At 49.0% G+C, this 24031-nt stretch overlaps 1 protein-coding gene across 1 annotated transcript in view; it reads left to right on the forward strand.

The window, feature by feature from the left end:
- Positions 1-990: 990 nt before the first annotated feature.
- The window catches only part of WTIP (WT1 interacting protein), a 29398-nt gene continuing 6357 nt past the window's right edge, over positions 991-24031 (forward strand). The window contains exons 1-5 of the mRNA XM_047788792.1: positions 991-1740; positions 8917-9018; positions 23134-23201; positions 23361-23423; positions 23591-23721. Coding sequence (XP_047644748.1) covers positions 1065-1740; positions 8917-9018; positions 23134-23201; positions 23361-23423; positions 23591-23721 — 1040 coding nt within the window. The 5' untranslated portion in view covers positions 991-1064. The remainder of the gene's footprint in view (positions 1741-8916; positions 9019-23133; positions 23202-23360; positions 23424-23590; positions 23722-24031) is intronic.

Consider the following 24031-nt stretch of genomic DNA (forward strand, 5'->3'; position numbering starts at 1 on the left):
CAGGAGCATCCCCTGGGCACCTCGCCCAAGACCCTGTGGGCAGGTGCTGGAGAAAGGAGTTCTCACATCTCTTGGTGAATGCCCGCGGCGGCCACAACTGAGGCTTCACTGCCCACTGGTATAGCCTGAGGCCTGCTTCCGGCCTCGCCTGGACTTGGGCGCTTATGAGCCGAGACCGGGCATGGGGGACCAAGTCCCCATCCAGCCCCATCTTCTGCTAGCACAAGGCGCCTTCCCCACCAGGCAGGTTGGGGCTGCAGAAACCAGTGCACGGCCACATGGCCTCGGGACAGGCTGGGGTTTTGGGGTCACGCGAAGTGCTGGGGGCGCATCCGCCCGAGACGCACAGTGTTCTCCAGGGTCCTGGAGCGGGCGCAGCGCTTCTGCCCAAGGCCGAACTTGTCCGGCCCAGCTGCTGAAATCCTGGCGGCGCCGGGAAGTAAAATGGGGGAGGATGTGGGAAACGTTTGTCAACTGCTCATATTTCTCCGGCCGGGATTACGGGAGCCGCCTCTAGCTCAGCCCGCGGGAATCTGGGATCTTTCAAGAGGCCCGACGGTCGGGGCGCGCAACGGGGCCCGGACCCTCTCCGCGGCGCCACGGCTGGCCTCTTTGCCATCCGTGGGCCAGCTCCAAGCCGCACGCCCCGGCGGCTCGGCCCAAGCTGCGCGCCCCTCCGAGCTCCCGGCTAAGCGCGGACACCACGGCTCCGCCGCCGCCACTCCCCCCACATTCCAGAGGCCGCAGCGCCGTCTCCTTCCTCGCATTCCTGCCCCCACAAAGGAGTCCCTCCGCCCCCCGCGCGGCCGCGGGGAGGAGGGGGCGCGGCCCGGCGCCTCCGAGCGCACATTCCTCCGCCGTGCGCGCCACCGAGCGGAGCGCCTCGGCCCCCGGCCCGCGCGTGGCCGGCGGAGCGACCCCGGCCCGGCGCCGGCCCCGCCCCGCCCCGCGCCCAGGGGTCCCGGGGCGGGCTCCGGGCTTCGGGCGGACGATGAGGCGGCGCGGCCGGAGCGGCGGCGGGAAGCGGAGGCGGAGGTGACGCGCCGGGGCCGGCGGGCCGGGCCATGCAGCGCTCCCGGGCGGCTGCGGACGAGGCGGCTCTGCTCCTGGCCGGGCTGGCCCTGCGGGAGCTGGAGCCGGGCAGCGACTCTCTGGGCCGGGGTCGGCGGGGACCGAGGCCCGGGCCGGGAGACGAGGCGGCGCAGGCGCTGGGCCGCAGAGGGCAGGGCGGCGGCGGCGGCCCCGAGGCCGGGGCGGACGGACTGAGCCGCGGGGAGCGAGGCCCGCGGCGCGCGGCGGTCCCCGAGCTCAGCGCGCAGCCGGCGGGCAGCCCGCGGGCCAGCCTGGCGGGCTCCGACGGCGGCGGCGGCGGCGGCAGTGGCAGCGCCCGCTCCAGCGGCATCAGCCTGGGCTACGACCAACGCCACGGAAGCCCGCGCTCGGGCCGCTCGGACCCGCGCCCGGGCCCCGGGCCGCCGTCGGTGGGCAGCGCCCGCTCCAGCGTGTCCAGCCTCGGCTCCCGCGGCTCGGCCGGCGCCTACCCTGACCTGCTCTTGCCCGGCGCCTGTCCCGCGCCGGCTCGCTCCCCGGAGCCGGCCGGGCCGGCCCCCTTCGCTCTGCCTTCGCTCCAGCTGCCCCCGGGCCGGGAAGGCGGCCCGAGCGCGGCGGAGCGGCGGCTGGAGGCGCTGACCCGAGAGCTGGAGCGAGCGCTGGAGGCGCGCACGGCGCGGGATTACTTCGGTGAGCAAGCCTGTCCCTGCCGCCCGCGCGCCGGGGCCCCAGGCCTCCGTCGTCCTCGTCGGGGGTCGGGGACCGCCTCTGGGTAGGCGGCGGGCTCAGTCGAGGGGAGCGCAGAGTGGGCCGAAGGCTGGGTGTTGGACCAGGGACCGGGATGGGAAGAGCGTCTCTCTCTTTCGTGTGTCTGAAGTGTGTTCCACCGTCGGTGGGTATGTGCGAACCTCCAGGTCTGAGGTTTATTTAGCGGCTCAGACTCTGGGTCTCCAGCTGGGAGTTCTGGCCAAGTCAGTGGATGCGTTTTTCCTGATTTAGAGAATAAGTCACGTTAATACGCAGAATAAGCTTTAATGTCTCCTTAACCGTTGGCACTTGCTTCAATTTATCATACAGGCACAGTCAGCCGAAACCGTGTAGGGGCCCCGCGGTCCCGGTGTTTCCTTTCCCCAGCAGTACCGGGTGTGGACAGGGGCAGGGAGGTGGCGTGGTCCAGATGCCTCCAGACGCCGCCTGACCTGAGGCTTTGATAACGGTAGCTGCTGGATGTAAAGTCCATGAGGCAGGAGAGGCCACCCTGTGGGGGAGAGAACGGAGCTGGTCACACTGGGCTGTCCTCGCTGTGGACTCTGCAGTGGATATGGGATGTTTCCGAAGGGAATCCTGCTTCACATCCTTTGCAAAGAAAACCACCGGTCTCCAAGCCTCTCTTTCCCAGTCTGACCTTGGCCTTTTGATCCCTAGTTCTTTAGACAAGGCTTCAGACTCTTAGGCTTGAGAGGAGGCTGGGAGGGGCTCCCCCGCCCCTTACTGATAAGCAGACACCCGGCTTTGGATGGTAGTTATCATGTCTGGGAGGGAGGCCGTCCTGGAGCTTGTCTTTTATGGTTCATTCCAGCTAGCAGCGCAGGACTGCCCTGAACTGGATCTTGAGAGAGAAGGAAGGTTGTAGGGGACAGGCCGGTGGGGGGCATTCCAGGCAGAGGGAAGAATGAGGGCAGAAGGGAGCAACCAAGAGTGTGGGCTGTTCCACTAGGCTCCCAGGCAGCTCAGGAGAGGTCCAGGTGGTCAAGGGAGTGTGTAGGCCAAAGGGTCAACTTGCCTTTGGGAGGCGACTTGCTGCAGGCTTTCAGGCTCCCCTGGGAGCGTCAGGGTGAGAACAGGTCCTGTGGCTGCTGTCAGATGGCGGCCTGGGAGCAGGGAGAGAGCAAGAAGCTGTTTCCTTTCATGTCAGGCAGGTGTGAGGAGCTCAAGCTCAGGCTGTCTTATGATGAGAAGGACTTTGTTTCAGCACTCTCGCCATGGGATACTGTCCCTTTTACTGCCTGGAGGGGTGGAGGTGGGGTGGGGCGGTTGTTCTCTGGGCCTCTGAGGCTGCTCAGGAATCTTCGAGTGAATCAGAGGTGGCAGACCTGGGCAGGTAGTGGGAGAAGTGAAGGGGCTGGAGGTACAAGGCCACACGGGCTGGTGGGTCATCCTTTCCAAGGGAACCTGCTGCTCCCACTGAAGCCACATGGGATGGGGAGGTGAGTGATGATAGATTTTTGTTTTTTGTTTTGTTTTTCTCTTTTGGCTGCACCCATGGCATATGGAAATTCCTGGGGCAGGGATTGAATCCGAGCATTGCAACACCAGATCCTTAACCCACTGCACCGGGCTGGGGATCGAATCTGCAGGAACTCCAGATCTGTGTGTGTGTGTGTGTGTTTTAAGAGGAGCCAGATCTAGATAACATTTTTCCTGATTTTTTTTTTTTTTCTTTTTTGGCCGACCCTTGGCACATAGAGTTCCTGGTCCAGGGATCAGATCTAGCGGCAGTTTCAACTTACACCGCAGCTGCAATTCCAGATCCTTAACCCACTGTGGGGAGGTGGGGATTGAATCTGTGTCCCAGTGCTGCAGAGATGCTGCTGATCATGTGCCACATCGGAAACTCTAAGCTGCCCATATCTTTTATTATTTTTTATTTTTTTATTTTTTTTGTCTTTTTGCCATTTCTTGGGCCGCACCCGCGGCATATGGAGGTTCCCAGGCTAGGGGTCGAATTGGAGCTGTAGCCGCCGGCCTACACCAGAGCCACAGCAACTCGGGATCCGAGCCGCGTCTGCAACCTACACCACAGCTCATGGCAACGCCGGATCCCTAACCCAGGGATTGAACCCTCAACCTCATGGTTCCTAGTTGGATTCGTTAACCACTGTGCCACGACGGGAACTCCTGCCCATATCTTTTAAAAATCAGGAAAATGTTGGCATCCTCTCTGTGGTGCAACATGATTGGCAGCATCTTTGCAGCACTGGGGCGTAGGTTCGATCCCAGCACAGTGGGTTAAAGTATCCAGTGCTATAGTGTAGACTGCAACTGCCGCTAGGATCTGATCCCTGGCCCAGGAGCTCCACATGCCTTGGGGTGGCCAAAAAAGAAAAAAACAAAAAACAAAACAAAAAAACCCAGCTATTTGCTTGAACTGCAGCTATCTTGTTGATATTCCACCTTTTGGACTTATAAAAGTGGCAGTTTCATAGAGGTCAGCCTGAATAATACAGACTTTTACGGAAGGAAGTCTGCAGGTAGTAGGAGCTCAAGTGATCTCTGATAAACCTCTTCCTCAGAGTGTGTTACTTCCTCTCTGTCCACCTCTTCTTCTTGGCCCTGGCGCCTGCTCAACTCCTGGTCCCTCTGTTTCATGGGCATCCCCTCCCATCAGGTTCCAGAGCCGAGAGCCGGCCACCAGCCTCAGGCCTCCAGAACCCCATTACCTTTGGTGACCTCTCTGCCTTCTCTGTAGCCTCACACTCCCAAGGGCACACCCTGGATTTGCCCCACTTCAGCAGTCCTCAGTTGTTTTTTTTTTGTCTTTTTTTTGTTGTTGTTGTTGCTATTTCTTGGGCCGCTCCTGCGGCATATGGAGGTTCCCAGGCTAGGGGTCTAATCGGAGCTGCAGCCACCGGCCTACGCCAGAGCCACAGCAACGCGGGATCTGAGCTGTGTCTGCAACCTACACCACAGCTCACAGCAACGCGGGATCGTTAACCCACTGAGCAAGGGCAGGGACCGAACCTGCAACCTCATGGTTCCTAGTCGGATTCGTTAACCACTGCGCCACGACGGGAACTCCCAGTCCTCAGTTTTGACAGCAACCTGGCGTCTCACCAGTACCTCTGATTCCTCTAATCGCCTTCTGCCCTGTGGAACCCTGGCTCCAAGTCCGTTGCAGCCCCTTTTCTGTTGCTGTACTAGGTGGCAGCATGATGCTCTTTAACCTTGGTGCTCTCCTGGGCAACAGCCGTCGTCACTCTAAGCCTTGGTCAGTTCCCTCTTTCAGTCCCTTAATAGCTTGCCTCTCTCTTTGGCCCCTGCCCTTGCTTTCTACTTTGCTGAGAACATTGGCTGAGCAGTTGCAGTCTTGGCCTCCTGTCTCTTTCCTGCAGGCTCTCAAGTCCATGTCCAGTTCTAAGGATGAAGGTCCTTCCATCTCCAGCCTCTTTCTCCTCCATCTTCTGCTTTCCTGTTTCTGTTGGACCTTTTCTTTTGGTTATAGGGTTTCTTTTGGTACAAGGTTTTTCATTCAACAACAACAAAAACAAGAAAAAACAATAAGCCCAGGAGTTCCCATCATGGTGCAGTGGAAACAATCTGACTAGGAACCATGAGGTTGTGGGTTTGATCCCTGGCCTTGCTCAGTGGGTTGGGGATCTGGCATAGCGGTGAGCTGTGGTGCAGGTTGCAGATGCGGCTAGGATCTGGTGTTGCTGTGGCTGTGGTATAGGCCGGCAGCTGTAGCTCCGATTCGACCCCTAGCCTGGGAACCTCCATGTGCTGAGGGTGCGGCCCTAAAAAGACAAAAGACAAAAAACCAAACAAAAACAAACAATAAGCCCAAAGCTATATGGCCACAGGGTCTCAGCATTTCTTTCATCCTGTGTTCTCGTCCCAGTGTCTGGTTGGCGTTGTCCTTGCTTCACCTCCCATCTCATCTCAGCCTTCTGCTGTCTCCTTCCGGTGGACTGACCCAGCTCTTATGCCGCACCCTGGTGACATCATAGCCCCAGAGGTGTTTGCCAGGTCTTGGTCTGGATCTCCCTGCTGCATCCCACAGGTGGAGTCAGCTGTGCTCTGAAACTTTCTATTGCCTGAATTTTGGTGTACCTCATGCTGCTGGTTGTCATTCTTCAGTGTGCTTTTATTAAAGTGGTGCAAGCTCACATAGAGGGAAAAAAAATCAAGCAGAACCAAATAAGACAAATAACACCAGGTCATCATTTCCCCTCTTGCCCATCCTTCTGTTCTGCTTCCCTTACTTAGGCAGTTGACCTCTGTTCCTTTCACCGTGTTTTCTGATAACTTAGGCAATGAACAGTGTCAGGTTTTCAAAGTTGATGGACAAGAATGAAAGAATGGAGGGTGGTCACTCTCACTGGCTGCAATTTGGGGCATAGATTACAGGAGGCCCGGATGGGACGCTGTGAGGAGAGTGTTGAAAGAGCAGGTGGCCTAAGAATTGATGACACTGACTCAGGCTTCTGGGAGTAAGGGGAGAGAATGAAGTCCAGATTAGTGCACGGAGCAGCCAAGATTCAGAGTTGGAGGTGAGAAAGAGAGGGTGGATGTGGGTGCTTCCTGAAACCTGGCTGCTTGAATCAAGTGCTGTGTCCTGAGCAGGAAGCTGGAGCTATTCTGGGTCTGCCGTGGTTGGGGGTCATCGGGGAGGTGGATCAGGAGAGGGACCGGGGCTGAGCAGAGTACCAGGAGCCCTTGGCGGCGGGGAGCAGCTGGGAGCAGGTGGGACTGCCTGGAGGGATGGGTTAAAGCCACTGGTGGAGACCTGCAGACACAGGTGTTTGGTTTCTGAATTCTCAAAACATGGACGTTAGTAATTAATTTCAGCATGGAAAGATTTCATATACAAACCTAGATGTCTAGCCTTTGCATGAAAAATCCAAATCGTTAGCCGTTCGGGCCCTGCATTCCCACAAGGTAGCCATCACAGACCTGATGCGTGGCTGCGACCTCTGGCGGCCACAGCTCCCTTCTCCATTCAGCTGGGTCCCCACTAGCCACTTTTACCTTCCTGCCTGGTGCGAGGGCATCTGAACCAGCTATTCCTCCCCCGGGGGAGACTGCGGCCTGGGAGGCCCAGGACTAGCAAGGGGATCCCCGGGAAAGCTGGGAAGAGAGAAGACCCGGAAAGCCAGGTGCAGGTTGTATCATGGACCCCCAGGAGGAGGAGGGGTCCTCTCTAGAAGGTCAGAACAGAAAATCCCTAGATCTGCACAGTTAGGAGATGACTGGAGGTGGACTAGGCTTTTTTTCTTGACTGAGGGGACAGGGAAAATGGGCTAACTGATGGGGGCGGGAGGGTTTTATGGAGGGAGAGGCTCAACTGTGGCAAGTGTTAAGGAGAGAGAGGTGGGGGAGAGCAGGAGGGAGAGGAGGAGGGCAGCGTGTCCTGGAGCAGCCAGAAGAATTGGGGTCCAGGGGCAGGTGGGGCCCATCTTCAGGCCCTTTGTGGCATGGGAGACCTTGGGTGAGTCTGGGGAGGACTTTTTTTTTTCGTTTCTTTTGAGGGCTGCACCCATGGCATATGAAAGTTCCCAGGCTAGGGGTTGAATAGGAGCTACAGCTGCCAGCTTACACCACAGCCACAGCAATGCAGGATCCGAGCCACATCTGCCACCTATACCACAGGTCACAGCAATGCCAGGTCTTTAACCCCCTGAACCAGGCCAGGGATCAAACCTGCATCCTCATGGATACTGGTCAGGTTTGTTACCACTGAGCCATGATGGGAACTGGGGAGGACTTCTGATGTCTGGGTTTCCAGGAGGGCTGGCCGGAGAGTCCCTAAGGCTGGTGCTGGCCTTCACCCTGGCATTGGTGGTCACCCCTCTCCCTACCACCCCTCCGCTGCCTGCTGAGCCCCCCACCCTGTGCTGCCAGGAGTGGTCCCCACCTCTGCTCAGTTATCCCTGCCGAGTGATTTCCCTCTCTTATTTCCTTTAGGCTTTTGCTCAGATATCACCTTGTCCGTGGGGCCTTCTCTCGCCACCCTCTTTAAAAATCATATACTCAGATGTTATTCTTTTTTTTTTTTTCTTTTGAGGGAAAACCTGCCCTAAAAAGTTATGGAAGTTCCCAGGCTAGTGGTCCAATCAGAGCTTCAGCTGCCTGCCCACAGCAACGTAGGATCCTCAGCAACGTAGGATCCGAGGCCAGGGATCAAACCCAAATCCTCGGGGTTACTAGTTGGATTTCCACTACACCACACGGGAGCTCCTCAAAAGTATTCTTAATCAGCCTTCTTTTCCTCCATAGCACTTGTTCCCACCTGAGCTGTGATTTACCTGTTGTCCACCCCCCTGCATTGGACACAGGCTCCCTGAGGGTGGGGATTTGTTTGGTGCATTGCACCCTCTCTGGCACCTAAACGCTGCAGGGTCTCAGTGTCAGTGTGCTGACTGAACAAGGGAATAATTTGACCTTATGGTTCAGAGGAGGGAGGTGGGGCTGCGAGGGTCAGTGACTCTGCCCTGGCGGTGCCTGTGAGGTCTTCATTCTTTTTGGTTCATAGACAGCTGCAAGGATTCCCCTTCAATCCGAGAGCAGGTTGAAGGTGAAGGGGCTTAGGACAACTTTCTTTCTTTCCTTTTCTTTTTGCCTTTTTTAGGGCCGATCCCACGGCATATGGAGGTTCCAAGGCTAGGGGTCCAGTTGGAGCTACAGCTGCTGGCCTACGTCAGAGCCACAGCAACGCTGGATCCGAGCCGCGTCTGCGACCTACACCACAGCTCATGGCAATGCCGGATCCTTAACCTTCTGAGTGAGGCCAGGGATCGAACCCGCAACCTCATGGTTCCTAGTCGGATTCGTTAACCTCTGAGCCACAATGGGAACTCCAGAACAACTTTCTAGGTATAAACATGGCATCGTCATTTGGGTGGCAAGGACAGTGTCAATTATCTCTGACTTGCGAGGTGCTCTGCTAACTCCCAATCCTCAGACAGCAGCAGCCGAAGCTAAGCAGTGGTGCCCTTATCGTTCCCACCTTAGCCGTTAGTAATGGAGCGATGGCAGCCTGCCTGAGACCAGGTGGGTGGGCAGCGTTAGGAATGGGCGTCAGATGCATGTCCATTCAGCTCCACCGTCTTGGTGCTCACCACTGCTCTCCTGCCTCTCCTCCCATAGGCATTTGCATCAAGTGTGGGCTTGGCATCTACGGAGCAAGGCAGGCGTGCCAGGCAATGGGGAGCCTGTATCACACTGATTGCTTCACCTGCAACTCCTGTGGTAGGTAACCTCTCCCTTGTCCCCCTGGCACCATGGACCCCCCCCCCCCTTGCACCTAGGTCCCGGGCAGAGGCCCGGGACGAGGCTGGAGTGTGGAGGAGGCAGTGTTGTGGCCCCATTCCCTCTGGTCTGCTCTGTTTTGAGAGACCCAGGCTGGGGGGAGATCTGCTGGGAGGGGCGGGGCCAGGGAGGAGCCTTTTGTTGGCCACGGGGAAAGGCTGCCCCGCTAGCCCTTGGCTTTGGAGCCTCTGTCCTGCGCGGGGTACTGATGTCTCCTGGTTCTCCTGGCACATTGTGGAACCACCGATGTGCCTTCTGCCTGCCTGGATAGGGTGCTAATGTTTTTTTCCCTGCAATTTATTTTGGAGTTCCTGTCGTGGCTCAGTGGTTAACGAATCCGACTAGGAACCATGAGGTTGCGGGTTCGAACACTGGCCTTGCTCAGTGGGTTAAGGATCCAGCGTTGCCATGAGCTGTGGTGTAGGTTGCAGACGCGGCTTGGATCCCTTGTTGCTGTGGCTCTGGCGAAGGCTGGTGGCTGCAGCTCCGATTCAACCCCTAGCCTGGGAACCTCCACAGGCTGCAGGTGCGGCCCTCAAAACACAAAAAGACAAAAAAAAAATTTATTTTTGTTCTAATTTTACACATGGTATAAGCTATTTTTTAATGGTATAAACTATTAATGTTATAATTTAATCTAGACAAAGTCATGAAAAGAAAAAAATAACTACAACCCAATCAGCCTAATAATAAGTTTGCGCTCTTGTTTCCTACTGTTCTTTTAGGCTTTGTCCCTGAAGAGACATCTTTTATTTCTTCACACAAAATATTTTAACATTTTATTTTATAAAAATATAATATATGCACAGTATTAAATCAAATGGTCCTGAGAAGCTATTTTTGAAAGAGCAAAAAACTGCTTATCTTTCTGTCTCTGGCCCCGTTCCTGGGGCAGCTGCTTGGTATTTTTTTTTTTTGCAATTTCTTCTAGTAGACACCTCCGTGTTCACCGCTGTTTCTTGTTGTATCAGTTTTAGAAATGATTTACGTACCTTTGCTGTGGCAGATGAGGAGCAGGTTCTTATACTCCCTCCTCTCCTTTCATCTTCTCAGTGTGGCCACTGTAAGCTGTGGTTTGGTCAATAAACCAGGTTTATATCACTATAATACATTAAATGACTATGTAAATATGGGTCACCGCAGAGCTAAGAATTATGCTGCGATTGTATCTCCTTTTTTTCTATAGTTATTTACATTTCCTCAAATTTTTTCCTTGTTCACTTTTTCCCCCTTGAATTGTCTTTTTAATCATATCTTCAGTCTCCCGCCCTCCGCCCAGCCAGATACTCCATTCTAGCAGGCATTTTTTTTTTTTTTTTCCACACCTGTGGCCATGCAGAAGTTCCTGGGCCAGGAATCGAACCTGTGCCATAGCAGTGACCCAAGCCACAGCAGTGACAACACTGAATCCTTAACCCACTGAGCCAGCAGGGAACTGCTAGCAGGCATTCATTTGAGTTCCCCCTTGGAGCCCTTGGCTTCTCCTTAGGCTGCGCTGGTTGCCCCCTGGAACCCTGTAGAGTGTTCGTTCTCTGCCTTCAGATGTATACCCCTTGGATTGAATCCGCTGTCTCCTAGAAGCTTGCAGCTGTAGGTAGCAGACAAGCTGCTGTGGAGGCTTAAACTCTAAGAATATTTCTTGACTCCATGAACTGGGAGCCCAGAGATAGGGCTGGCTTCAAGTTCAGATTTATCTAGTGGCTTAGACCCTATGAATAGCTTGGGAGAGTTTCCCTTGGGTTTGGCTTTATCCTTAGGGCAGCTTCTCTGATGGTGGTGAAATGTTTGAGGTAGCTTGATTCTTCCACTGGCACATCACCAATCTGAAGGAAGAGGAGCTATGTCTTCTGGTCATGTTTTTGGGTTGGGGAAGCTTCTTTTCCAGAAAACACTTAGTTTTAGTAAAAATCTCCTATGTCATTGGCCAGATCATTGCAAACATCTATTTCTGAATCAATCCCTGTAGGGGGAGTGCTCTGATTTGATTGACTAACTTGCCCGAGTCTCCAAACCATTATCATAGTAAGGGAAGAATTACTATTATTATTTTTGTTTGTTTTTGCTTTTTTTACTATTATTATTTTTGTTTGTTTTTGCTTTTTTTAGGGCCCACCCATGGCATATGGAAGTTCCCAAGCTAGGGGTCGAATTGGAGCTTCACCTGCTGGGCTACACCACAGCCACAGCAATGTGGGATCCGAGTAGCATCTGCAACCTACATTTCAGCTCACAGCAACACTAGGTCTTTAACCCACTGATTCAGGACAGGGATTGAACCTGCATCCTCATGGATGCTAGTCCAGTTCATTTACGCTGAGCCCCAAAGGGAACTCCCTATTTTTTGTTTTTTCTTTTTTTGGCCATTTGGCAGCATATGGAGTTCCCTGGCCAGGGATCGGATCCGAGCCGCAGTTGTGACTTAAGCTACACCTGCAGCAACGCCGGATCCTTAACCCACTGTGCCAGGCCCAGGATTGAACCTACGTCCTAGCACTCCCAAGAGGCTGTCAATCCTGTTGCGCCACGGTGGCAACTCCAAGAAGAACTATCTTTAGACTAATCAACCCTTTCATGGAAAAGGGGAGTGGATTCAGGTTTCCTTTAAAAATACCAGGCTGTCTGAGATAAGGTTGGATACTGAACACAACTTGAAGAAGTAGGGAGGAATCAAAGCTGTGAAACAAACAGAAGTGTCTCCAGCATTTTGCTTTAGTTATCTAAGAACGGGCATGTGGGAGGTAAATTTTCTGAATTCTGGTGTGTCTAAAATGCCTTAAAAAAAAAAAAAAAAAAGAGTTCCCTGGTGGCTGAGCAGGTTAAGGATACAGTGTTGTCACTGCTGTGGCTTGGGTCACTGTGGCATGGGTTCAGTCCCTGGCTCAGGAATTTCTGCATAACACGGGCATGGCCAAAAAAAAAAAAAAAAAAAAAAAACGAAAAGAAAAAGCGCCTTTATTCTACCCTCAGAATTTATACTTTGACTGGGAATAGAGTTCCAAATTGGAAATAATTTTCACTAAGCATTTTGAAGTCCTAATTTTATTTTCCAGAAACCATGGTTGTTGCTAAATACTGATGCCGTTCTGATTCTTATTTTTGCGTGTGTGATCCGTGTTTTCCTTTTGGGAGCTCTCGGGGAGAGGGCAGTTCATTGTACTGTAATGGCCTCTGGAAAAGGCTGTGAACCGCATAGTTCCAGGAGGTGCCATTTACGTAGATGCAGCAGGAATGGTTCTTCTGAAATTGTGCAATGCAATAGCCTGGCTTCGGATACTTTGTTTATGTTTGGTGTAGGCTTTGTGCCATTGGTTGTGCTGGGCACACACAGAGCTTTATTAGACTGGAGACTTGCCCTTCGATTCTGGGAATTTTTCTTGCACTGTTTCTTTATTCCATTCTTTTATCCACTGGAGCTGAATTCAGCAGTGTATGATCAAGATAATACATTATTACCAAATTGAGCTTATCTGAGGAATACTAGTGGATTCACAGTAGAAAATTCATTAATGTAATTTACTTCATTAACAATTAAAGAACAACTATACAATCATCTCAATAGAAGACCAAGCAGTCAATAAAATTTAACTTTTATTCATGATGAAAATTTTTATCAAACTAGAAATAAAAGGGAACTTTCTTAACTTGATAAAAGTTGGTTATCAAAAATCTATGCAAACATCATACTCAGTGGTGAAATGTAAGAAAAATGGATCTTTAGAAGAAGCAAGGACAATGAAGCCTGCAATCATGTCTTTTATTCAACATTGCATTGGAGGTCATAGTCATTGCAGTAAGGCAAGAAAAATAAATATACCGTATTCATGGATACGTTCATGAATATACCCATGTTCAGTAACATGAACATGAGTATATTCAGCTGTGTAGAGATGGCAGTTTTTTCCAAATTGATCTGTAATGCATTGTAATTCCAATGAAGTAGGTTTCACGAATTTGACAAACTAATTCCAAAATTTAAATGGAAAAGTAAAAGGCTAGTAATAGCCAAGATGCTCTTGAAGAAAAGTTGGGGAAACTTCCACTACCATGTGTCAATATGTATTTTATAGTTACATTAGTTAATTTCATGTAGTAAGGATAGATAAATAGACCAGTGGAACAGAGCGGAGTGTCCAGAAACAGACCCATTTCCGTGTGCAAACTTGATAGATGATAGAGATGACATCGCAGATGGTTCTGGGAAAAATGGTTATCCATATAAAAAAAGTTGAAATCAAATCTAGGTGGACCAAAGACCTAAGGGTATAAAGAAAAACTTGGACAATTTTAGGAATACATAAAGAAGCATATCTTTACCAATCTTCTGGTTAAGAAAGTTTGTGTTTTTTTTTTCCCCACACAAAAAGTGCCAAACTTAAAAGAGAGATTGCCAGACTTGTCTACATTGGAATTAAAAGACTATTCATGGAGTTCCCACTGTGGCTCAGCGGTAGTGAACCTGACTAGTAACCATGAGGGTGCTGGTTTGGTCCCTGGCCTTGCTCAGTGGGTTAAGGATCTGTGAGCTGTAGTGTAGGTTGCTAGCTTGGATCTGGCATTACTGTGGCTGTAGCGGAGGCCGGCAGCTATAGCTCCAATTCAACCCCTAGCCTAGGAATTTCCATGTGCTACATCTGCAGCCTGAAAACAAAACAAAAAACAAAAAACAACTCTATTCATAAGGAGACTCCATGAAGCATGTGAGAAAAGAAACTATATGCTATGCCATAAACATAACTTCCAAGGATTATTTTCCAGGATATTTATTTATTTATTTATTTATTTATTTTTTTGTCTTTTGTGTTTTTGTCTTTTTGTTGTTGTTGTTGTTGCTATTTCTTGGGCCACTCCCGCGGCATATGGAGGTTCCCAGGCTAGGGGTTGAATCGGAGCTGTAGCCACCGGCCTACGCCAGAGCCACAGCAACGCGGGATCCGAGCCGCGTCTGCAACCTACACCACAGCTCACGGCAACGCCGGATCGTTAACCCACTGAGCAAGGGCAGGGATGGAACCCGCAACCTCATGGTTCCTAGTCGGATTCGTTAACCACTGCGCAACGACGGGAACTCCCTATTTTCCAGGATATTTAAAATACTTACACGTATTACTTAGAAGAAAAGTACAGATAAAGTGTTCTTTTATAGTTTGATGTGTGTAGGTGTGGGTTTTCTCTTATTTGTCCTGCTTGGGGTTCATATTGGCTCCTGAATTTGAAAATTGAAGTCTTTTATCAATTTGGGAAAAATCCTAGCTATTTTATTTTCAAAAATTTGCTTCTAAACCATTATTTGTATTATTTATGTCTAGAATTCAAACTAGAAATATTAGGCCTTCTTGGGGGTTCCTACTCTGTCACAGCAAGAAACAAATCTGACTAGTGTCCATGAGGATGAGGGTTGGATTCTGGCTTTGCTCAGCGGGTCGGGGCTCCAGTGTTGCCATGGTGTAGGTTGCAGACTTGCCTCAGATCCCGCATTGCTGTGATTGTGGTGTAGGCTGGTAGCTGCAGCTCCAGTTTGACCCCTAGCCTGGGAACTTCCATATGCCATGGGTGTGGCCCAGAAAAGCAAAAAAAAAAAAAAAAAAAAATTAGGCTTCTAATTCTATTCTGTTTGTGTCTTAGCCTCTCCTTCATGTTATCCATTTTCTTGTCTCTCTTTGCTGCATTCTGTTGAATTTCTTCAGATCTGTCTTCCAGAAGCTGGAATCTAGATCACTGAATTTTCTCTTCAGCTGTGTTTAATTGCGTATTGAACACTTTCATTAAGGTTTTCATTTCAGTGATCAGATTTTAAAAAACATTTCTTTGTTTCTCTTTTCAGATCTACCTCAATTTTTTTTTTCTTCCTTTTTTGGCCACCCCGTAGCATGTGGAAATCCTGGACCAGGGATCTGATCCAAGTTTCATGGTGACCTACGCTTCAGCTGTGGGACCACTGGATCCTTTAACCCACTGTGCCAGGCCAGGCCAGGGATTGAACTTGCAGAGACCTGGCCCTGCAGAGATGCTGGTCAATCCCACTGTGCCACAGCAGAAACTCCATACCTCAAATTTTTTTTTTTTTCTTTTTAGGGCCTCTCCTGCAGCATATGGAGGGTCCCAGGCTAGGGGTCCAATCAGAGCTGTAGCTGCCAGCCTACACCACAGCCACAGCAACTTGGGATCCAAGCTGTGTCTGTAACCTACACCACAACTCACAGCAACACCGGATCCTTAACCCTCTGAGCGAGACCAGGGATCGAACTGGCAACCTCATGGTTCCTAGTCAGATTCGTTTTTGCTGCACCACAATGGGAACTCCTCTTTGAGCACCTCTTTACTCTGGCACAAGATGTATTCACTTTTTATTTGTTTTTAATTGAGTATAATTTACATGCAGTACAGCAGATAGATCTTAAGTATATAGTTAAAAGTTTGGATAAATGTGTATATTTATATAGCATGCTGAACAAGGATACAGAAAATTTTAACCCCCCTGAGAAATTCCTGTCTTGCCTTTTTTCAGTTGATCTTCATATGTTCCTCTATCATATGCATCCACCCAGTGCTCTGATTTCTACCACCATAGATTAGTTTTGTCTATTCTAGAACTTCATATAAATGCAGTCATATAGTATGTACTATTTCTTTTTTAAAAAGTGGCTTTCTTGGGAGTTCCCGTCCTGGCGCAGAGGAAACAAATCCGACTAGGAATAATGAGGTTGAGGGTTCGATCCCTGGCCTTGCCCAGTGGGTTAAGGATCTGGCGTTGCTGTGAGTTGCTGGCGACTACAGCTCTGATTGGACCCCTAGCCTGGGAACCTCCATATGCCGAGGGTACAGCCCTAAAAAGACAAAAAAAAAAGTGGCTTTCTTTTCCTGCTAAGCATGTCTTTTTTTTTAAAATCTGTGTTGTTACATACATCAGTAGCTCACTCCTTTTTGTTGCTGAATAAGATATTCTGTTCTATGAATATACCACAGTTTGCTTGTCCATTTAACTGTAGATAGATACTAGGTTGTGCTATGAACATTCTTGTACAGGTCATTTGTGGACAAATGTTTTCATTTCTCTTGGGTAAATTCCAAGGAATGGAATTTCTGGGTCATAGGCTAAGTGTATGTTTAACTTTATAAGACACTGCCAAACTATTTTCCAAAGGGGCTGGTATCATTTTATACTCTCACTAGAAATGTAAGAGAGTTGGTTTATTCTACATATTTGCCACCAATTGGTACTTTAATCTTAATTTTTTTTATTTTAGTTGATTAGGTATTTTAGTCTTTTTTAATTTTATCCATTCTAATGGATGTGAAGTGGTGTCTCACAGTGGTTTTAATTTGCATTTCCCTGATGACTGATGAGGTTGAATATTTTTCTGTTTCTTGGCCATTTATATCTCTTTTGTGAAGTTTGTTCAAGTTTTTTGTCCATTTTTTAAAATTATTATTTTTATATATATATATATATATATATTTTTTTTTTTTTGTCTTTTTGCTATTTCTTGGGCCGCTCCTGCGGCATATGGAGTTTCCCAGGCTAGGGGTCTAATCGGAGCTGTAGCTGCCAGCCTATGCCAGAGCCATAGCAACTCGGGATCCGAGTCGCGTCTGCAACCTACACCACAGCTCACGGTAACGCCAGATCCTTAACCCACTGAGCAAGGCCAGGGATCGAACCCGCAACCTCATGGTTCCTAGTTGGATTCGTTAACCACTGCGCCACCATGGGAACTCCTTTTTGTCCATTTTTAAAATCAGAAGTTATTTATGTGTGTGTGTGTATGTGTGCATGTGTTTCTTTCTTTTCTTCTTTTTGGCTGCCCCTGGCCAGGGATTGAATTTGAGCTGGAGCTGCGACCTATGCCACAGCTTCAGCAATGTCAGATCATTAACCCACTGTGCCGGGCTGGGGATCAAACCCATGTCCCTGCTATAGCAGAGACACTGTTGATCCCATTGCACCACAGTGGGAAAACCTGTGTTTCTAACAAGGTCTTTTCAAATGTTTTGTGAATAGTCAGGGTTTTTGTTTTTGTTTTTGTTTTTGTTTTTCTTTTTAGGGTCACATCTGTGGTATATGGAGGTTCCCAGGCTAGGAGTCAAATCAGAGCTGTAGCCACCGGCCTACACCACAGCCACAGCAAGGCAGGATCCAAGCTTTCTCTGTGACCTACACCACAGCTCACAGCAATGCTGGATCTTTAACCCACTGAGCAAGGCCAGGGATCAAACCTACTTCCTCATGGATACTAGTTGGGTTCGTTAGAGCTGAGCCATGACAGGACTTCCTAGGTTTCTCATTTTGATGTTTAGGTTGATAGCCCATTTTATGTTAATTTTTGTGTATGGTATGAGATAATCATTAAATCTTATTTTTTTCCCCATATGAATATCTAGTTGTTCCAGCACCATGTGCTGAAAAGACTTTGCTTTACTACTTGTATGTTTGTTGAAGCATTTATGGGTCTATTTTTGGGCTCTGTTCCCCTTATTTTTTTGTCTCTCTTTACCATAGTATTATAGTCATGATTTCTGTAAGTCTTAAAATAAGTAGTGTAAGTCTTCTAGTTTTGTTGATCACTTTCAAGATCATTTTGGCCATTCTTGTTTCTTTTGTGTTTTTATATAAATTAAAAAATTGGCACACCAGTTTCCACACAAAAAATGGGTGCTGGGAACTTGATTGGGTGGCAGTAAATGTGTAGATCAGCTTGGGGAGAATTGATATGAGAACATTTGAAGCCATGAAGCTGGTTCTCAGGAACTGTACAAAGTTTAAGATTTTTCCCTACATGCACGCCGACAGGAGAGCCTGCCAGTGTTTCTCAGGTGCTGACTGAAGACATGATCATTGGAGTTCCCTGGTGGCTCAGTGAATTGAAGATCTGGCAGTTGTCACTGCAGCAGCCTAGTCTGCTGGGCCTGTGGTTTTGACGAGGATGGCTTTTTCTTTTTAAGTTTTTGTTCAATTTATTTAAAACTAAAAAACTCCCATATCACCCATTTTCCCATCCCTAACCCCCGTGTCTTGCGACCACGAAACCATTCTCTGTATCTATGAACTTGTTTGTTTGTTTTGACTGCACCCATGGTATGTGGAAATTCTTGGGCTGGGGATCAAACGCACACTGCAGTTGCCACCTGTGCCACAGCAGTGACAAAGCTGGATCCTTAACCTGCTGTGCCACAAGGGAACTTCCTTTTTTTGTTTTTAAAGATTACACATATAAGAGAGATCATATGGTGTATTTGTTTCTTGGTCTGACTTATTTGACCTAGCATAATGCCTTTGAGGTCCATCCGTGTGGTTGCAAATGGCAAGATTTTGTGTGTGTGCGCGCACGCATGCTCTGTAGGGCTGCACCCTTGGCATATGGGAGTTCCTAGGCTAGGGGTTAAATCAGAGCTGCAGTTGCCAGCCTACACCACAGCCACAGCAACTCGTGATCTGAGCCGCGTCTGCAACCTGTGCCACAGCTCATGGCAAAGCCAGATCCTTAACCCACTAGCCGGGCTGGGGTTTGAACCCACATCCTCATGGATACTAGTTGGGTTCATTACTGCTGAGCCACAACAGCAACTCCCACAAATCTTTGTGAAGTAGTGTTTTCATTTTCTTTAGAAAAATACCCAAAAGTGGAGTTACTGGATCATATACCAGTTCAGTTCTATTTTTTTGTTTTTTGTTTGGTCTTTTTATCTTTTAGGGCCGCAATGGCGGCATGTGGAGGTTCCCAGGCTAGGGGTCGAATCGGAGCTACAGCTGCCGGCCCACACCACAGCCACAGCAGCGCGTGATCTGAGCCACGTCCGTGACCTACACCACAGCTCACGGCAACGCCAGATCCTTAACCCACTGAGCAAGGCCAGGGATCGAACCCGCGTCCTCATGGATTCTAGTCGGGTTTGTTAACCACTGAGCCACAACGGGAAGTCTGCCAGTTCTATTTTTAATAAAAAGAGTTATTGGAATATAGTTGACTTATATTTATTTCAGAAGTACAGCAAAGTGAATAAGTGAATAAGTTATATATATATATCCATTCTTTTTTTCCCATGTAGATGATTTCAGAATTTTTTTTATCTTTTTAGGGCCGCACCCATGGCATGTAGAGGTTGCCAGGCTAGGGGTCAAATCAGAGCTACAGCTGCCGGTCTACACCACAGCCACAGCAGTGTGGGATCTGAGCCAAGTCTTAACCTACACCACAGCTCATGGCAATGCCAGATCCTTAACCCACTGAGGGAGGCCAGGGATTGAACCCAAGTCCTTGTGGATAGTAGTCAGGTTTGTTAACCGCTGAGCCACGAAGGGAACTCCCATTACAGCATATTGAGTAGATTTTCCTGTGCTCCATAGCAGGTCCTTGCCAGTTACCTGTTCTGTACATATTAGTGTGTATATGCCAATCCCATCCCCCCAGTTTATCCTTCCCTGCCAGTTTTTCCTTTGGTAACCAGAATCTTGATTTCAAAATACGTGTTTCTGTTTTGTAAAGGAGTTCTTTTTTATCCTTTTTTATTAGATTCCACATAAAAGTGATATCATATGATATTTGTCTTTCCCTGACTGACTTAGTATGATAGTCTCTAGGTCCATCCAGGTTGCTGCAAATGGCATTTCATTCTTTTCTATTCCATCATATATATATGTATATATATATATATATATATATATATATATATATACATACACACACCACATCTTCCTTAGCCACTCCTTTGTCCATGGACATTTAGGTTACTTCCACCTCTTGGCTATTGTAAACAGTGCTGCAGTGAACACTGGGGTGCATGTATCTTTTTTTTTTTTTTTTGCTTTTTTTTAGGGCCATACCTGCAGCATATGGAGGTTCCCAGGCTAGGGGTCCAATTGGAGATACAGCTGCCAGCCTACACCGCAGCCACAGCAACACTAGATCCTTAACCCACTGAGTGAGGCCAGGGATCAAACCCTTGACCTCATGGTTCCTAGTCGGATTCATTTCTGCTGCGCCACGACAGGAACTCCACATGTACCTTTCTTTTTTTTTTAATATTTTATTTTATTTTATTTATTTTTGTCTTTTTGCCTTTTCTTGGGCCGCTCCTGTGGCATATGGAGGTTCCCAGGCTCGGGGTCGAATCGGAGCTGTAGTCACCAGCCTACGCCAGAGCCACAGCAACGCAGGATCCGAGCCATGTCTGCGACCTACACCACAGCTCATGGCAACGCCGGATCGTTAACCCACTGAGCAAGGGCAGGGACCAAACCCTCAACCTCATGGTTCCTAGGTGGATTCGTTAACCACTGTGCCACGACGGGAACTCCACACATGTACCTTTCTGAATTAAGGTTTTCTCTGGATAGATGCTAAGGAGTGGGATTGCTGGGTCGTATGGTAGTTCTACGTTTACTTTTTTAAGGAACCTCCATACTGTTCGCCATAGTGGTTGCACCAATGCATGTTCCCACCAACAGTGTAGGAGGGTTCCCTTTTTTACACACCTTCTCCAGCATTTATTGTTTGTAGACTTTTTGATGATGGCCATTCTGACTGGTTATTTTCAATTTTTTGAGGAAGCGCCATACCGTTTTCCACAGTGGCTCGATTAATGTACATTCCCACCAACAGTGAATGAGGGTGCCGTTTTCTGTACATCCTTACCAACACTTGTGATTTCTTGCCTCATTCTGACAGGTGTGAGGTCCTTTGTTGTAAATTAATTGACCATGTATGTGTGGGTTTATATCTGGGTTTGCTATTCTGATCCATTGATCAATGTGTCTGTTTGTATGCCAACAGCATACTTTTTAATTACTATAGCTTTTGTAATACAGTTTGAAATCAGGGAGCATGATGCTTCCAGCTCTGTTCTATGTCAAGAGTGCTTTGGCTGTTTGGGGTCTTTTGTGGTTCCATATAGATTTTAGGATTGTTCTATTTCTGTGTAAAATACCATTGGAATTATATATATATGTGTGTGTGTGTGTGTGTGTGTGTGTGTATGTATATATGTATATATGCATGTATTTTGTCTTTTTAGGGCTGCACCTGTGGCATATGGAGGTTCCCAGGCTAGGGATTGACTCGGAGCTGTAGCCGCCGGCCTACACCACAGCCATAGCATCGCCAGATTTGAGCCACGTCTTTGGCCTACACTATAGCTCATGGCAGCGCCAGATCCTTAACCCACTGACTGAGGCCAGGGATTGAACCTCATGGATACTAGGCAGGTTCACTTCTGCTGAGCCACGGCAGGAACTTCCCACTGGAATTTTTGATAGGAATTGCATTGCTTTGGGTAGTATAGACATTTTAACAATATTGATTCTTTTAATCCATGAGCATAGAATACCTTTCCATTTATTTGTATCGTCCTCAAGTTCCCTTATTAATGTCTTACAGTTTTCAATATAGAAGCCTTTTTACCTCCTTGGTTAAATTTATTCCTAGGTGTTTTATTCTTTTTGATGCAATTGTAAATGGAATGTTTTCTTATTTTCTTTTTTCTGATGGTTTAAAGAAATTAAAGCAGATTTTTGTGTATTGATTTTGTATTCTGCAACTTTACTGAGCTCATTTATTAGTCCTAGCAGTTTTTGATGAAGTCTTTAGGGTTTTCTATACGTAATATGTCATCTGCAAATAGTGACAGTTTTACTTCTTCCTTTCCAATTTGGATGCCTTTTATTTCTTTTTCTTGCCTAATTTCTCTGGCTAGGACTTCCAATACTATGTTGAATAGAGGTGACGAGAGGAGTTCCCATCGTGGCTCAGCAGTTAATGAACCTGACTAGCATCCATGAGGATGCAGGTTCAATCCCTGGCCTTGCTCAGTGGGTTAAGGAGCTAGCGTTGCTGTGAGCTGTGGTGTAGGTTGAAGATGCAGCTCAGATCCTGTGTTGCTGTGGCTGTGGTATAGGCCGGCAGCTGTAGATCCGATTCGACCCCTAGCCTGGGAACCTCCATATGCTGCTGGTGCGGCCCTAAAAAAAAAAAAAAAAAAAAAAAAGCTCATTTGCAAAGTCTATTCTGAATTCAACTGAACTAAAAAAGCAATTTTTAAAAAATTATTACAGCTTCAATTTACATTCGAAAAGCAAGTCTTCATATATTTGCTCTGACAACCTCTTAACAACAGTTTTGACAACAACATATTCAGTTTAATTTTTTTTTTTTTTAGGGTGGCATGCACGGCACATAGAGATTCCCAGGCTAGGGGTCAAATTGGAGCTGTAGCCACTGGCCTGAGCCACAGCCACAGCAATGCCAGGTCTGAACTTCATCTGCAACCTACACTATAGCACATGGCAACACCGGATCCCTAACCCACTGAGGGAGGCCCGGGATCGAACCTGGGTCCTCATGGATTCCAGTCAGATTGGTTTCTGCTAAGCCACAACAGGAACTACAGGAACTCCAGGTTAATTGTTTAGAAATACTAGTTAGGGAGTTCCCGTCGTGGCTCAGTGGTTAACGAATCCAACTAGGAACCATGATGTTGCAGGTTTGATCCCTGGCCTCGCTCAGTGGGTTAAGGATCCGGTGTTGCCGTGAGCTGTGGTGTAGGTTGCAGACGCGGTTCGGATCTGGCGTTGCTGTGGCTCTGGCGTAGGCTGGCAGCTACAGCTCCGATTCGACTCCTAGCCTGGGAACCTCCATATGCTGCAGGAGCGGCCCAAGAAATGGCAAAAAACCAAAAAAACAAAACAAAAAAAAAGAAAGAAAAAAAAGAAATATTGGTTAGTATAATGATAATAACATAACATTAGAGGGGAATTAGAAAATTTGTCTGCTGGAGTTCCCACTGTGGCACAATGGGCTTGGTGGTGTCTTGGGAGTGCTGGGACAAAGGTTCGATCCCTGGCCTGCACAGTGGGTTAAGGATCCACCGTTGCTGCAGGTGTGGCTTAGGTTGCAACTACAGCTCAGATCTGATCCCTGGAACTCCATATGCCATAGGGTGGCCAAAAAAGAAAAGTTTGTCTAAAACTCATCTGTTGGAGGAGGGTGCCGAGAATGGCAGCAGGGGTGTCCTCCTTGGTTCCAGTGGTCCAGGAACCCCACTTCTCGACCCTCATCCTTGCAGGGAGACGGCTTCGCGGGAAGGCATTCTACAATGTGGGTGAGAAAGTGTACTGCCAGGAGGACTTCCTGGTGAGTCAAAGCTGTGCCCTGGCTGCTGCCATGGGTGGGAACAGGGGCGGGGACCCTCCTTCCGAATCACATGGAGATCCGAGGCCAGGAGGCAGCTGTTGGCTGGGCAGCAAGTGCCCTTTTGTCGTGTAACACCCTGGATCCTGTGTCCCCTCCCAGTACTCCGGGTTCCAGCAAACGGCTGACAAGTGTAGCGTGTGTGGACACCTCATCATGGAGATGGTGAGACCCTCCCCCAGGCTCCGGGAGCCCCTCTGACATGGGTGGAGTCTGAACACCCCAACCTCTCACCTGTTGTCCACCTGCCAGAGGCTCAGAGCCAGAGTGTTTTCTGGGGGCAGTGCTGAGCCTTCCACCTGCACTGACCCTTCAGTGCCTCGTACCCCCAGATCCTTCAGGCCCTTGGGAAGTCCTACCACCCAGGCTGCTTCCGGTGCTCTGTGTGCAACGAGTGCCTGGACGGGGTGCCCTTCACTGTGGACGTGGAGAACAACATCTACTGTGTCCGAGATTACCACTCGTGAGTAGCTGGTGCCAGGGACGAGTGTGACTCCCGCGGGTCCTCTGCCTCCCTTGGGAACATTTTCCTGGCCTGCCTCTGTGTGCTCTGCAGTCTTGGCCTGCTCACCTCTGGGCTCTGCTGGGTGCTTGGTGGTTGGGGTGAGGCATGGATCTCTGCCTGGAGCCCTCTCTCATGGTCCTCTTCCCCCCCTGCCTTTGCCAGGGCCCCCTCCTCCTGGTGGCGGGGACTCTTGGCTGCCCCACCCAGCATCTGTCCCTCTGGACAGGCCAGGACTCTTTCTGCCTGGAATGGGGACTTGGGGTCTCTG

The sequence above is a fragment of the Phacochoerus africanus genome, chromosome 8 (assembly GCF_016906955.1).
Source record: "Phacochoerus africanus isolate WHEZ1 chromosome 8, ROS_Pafr_v1, whole genome shotgun sequence".
NCBI lineage: Eukaryota > Metazoa > Chordata > Mammalia > Artiodactyla > Suidae > Phacochoerus > Phacochoerus africanus.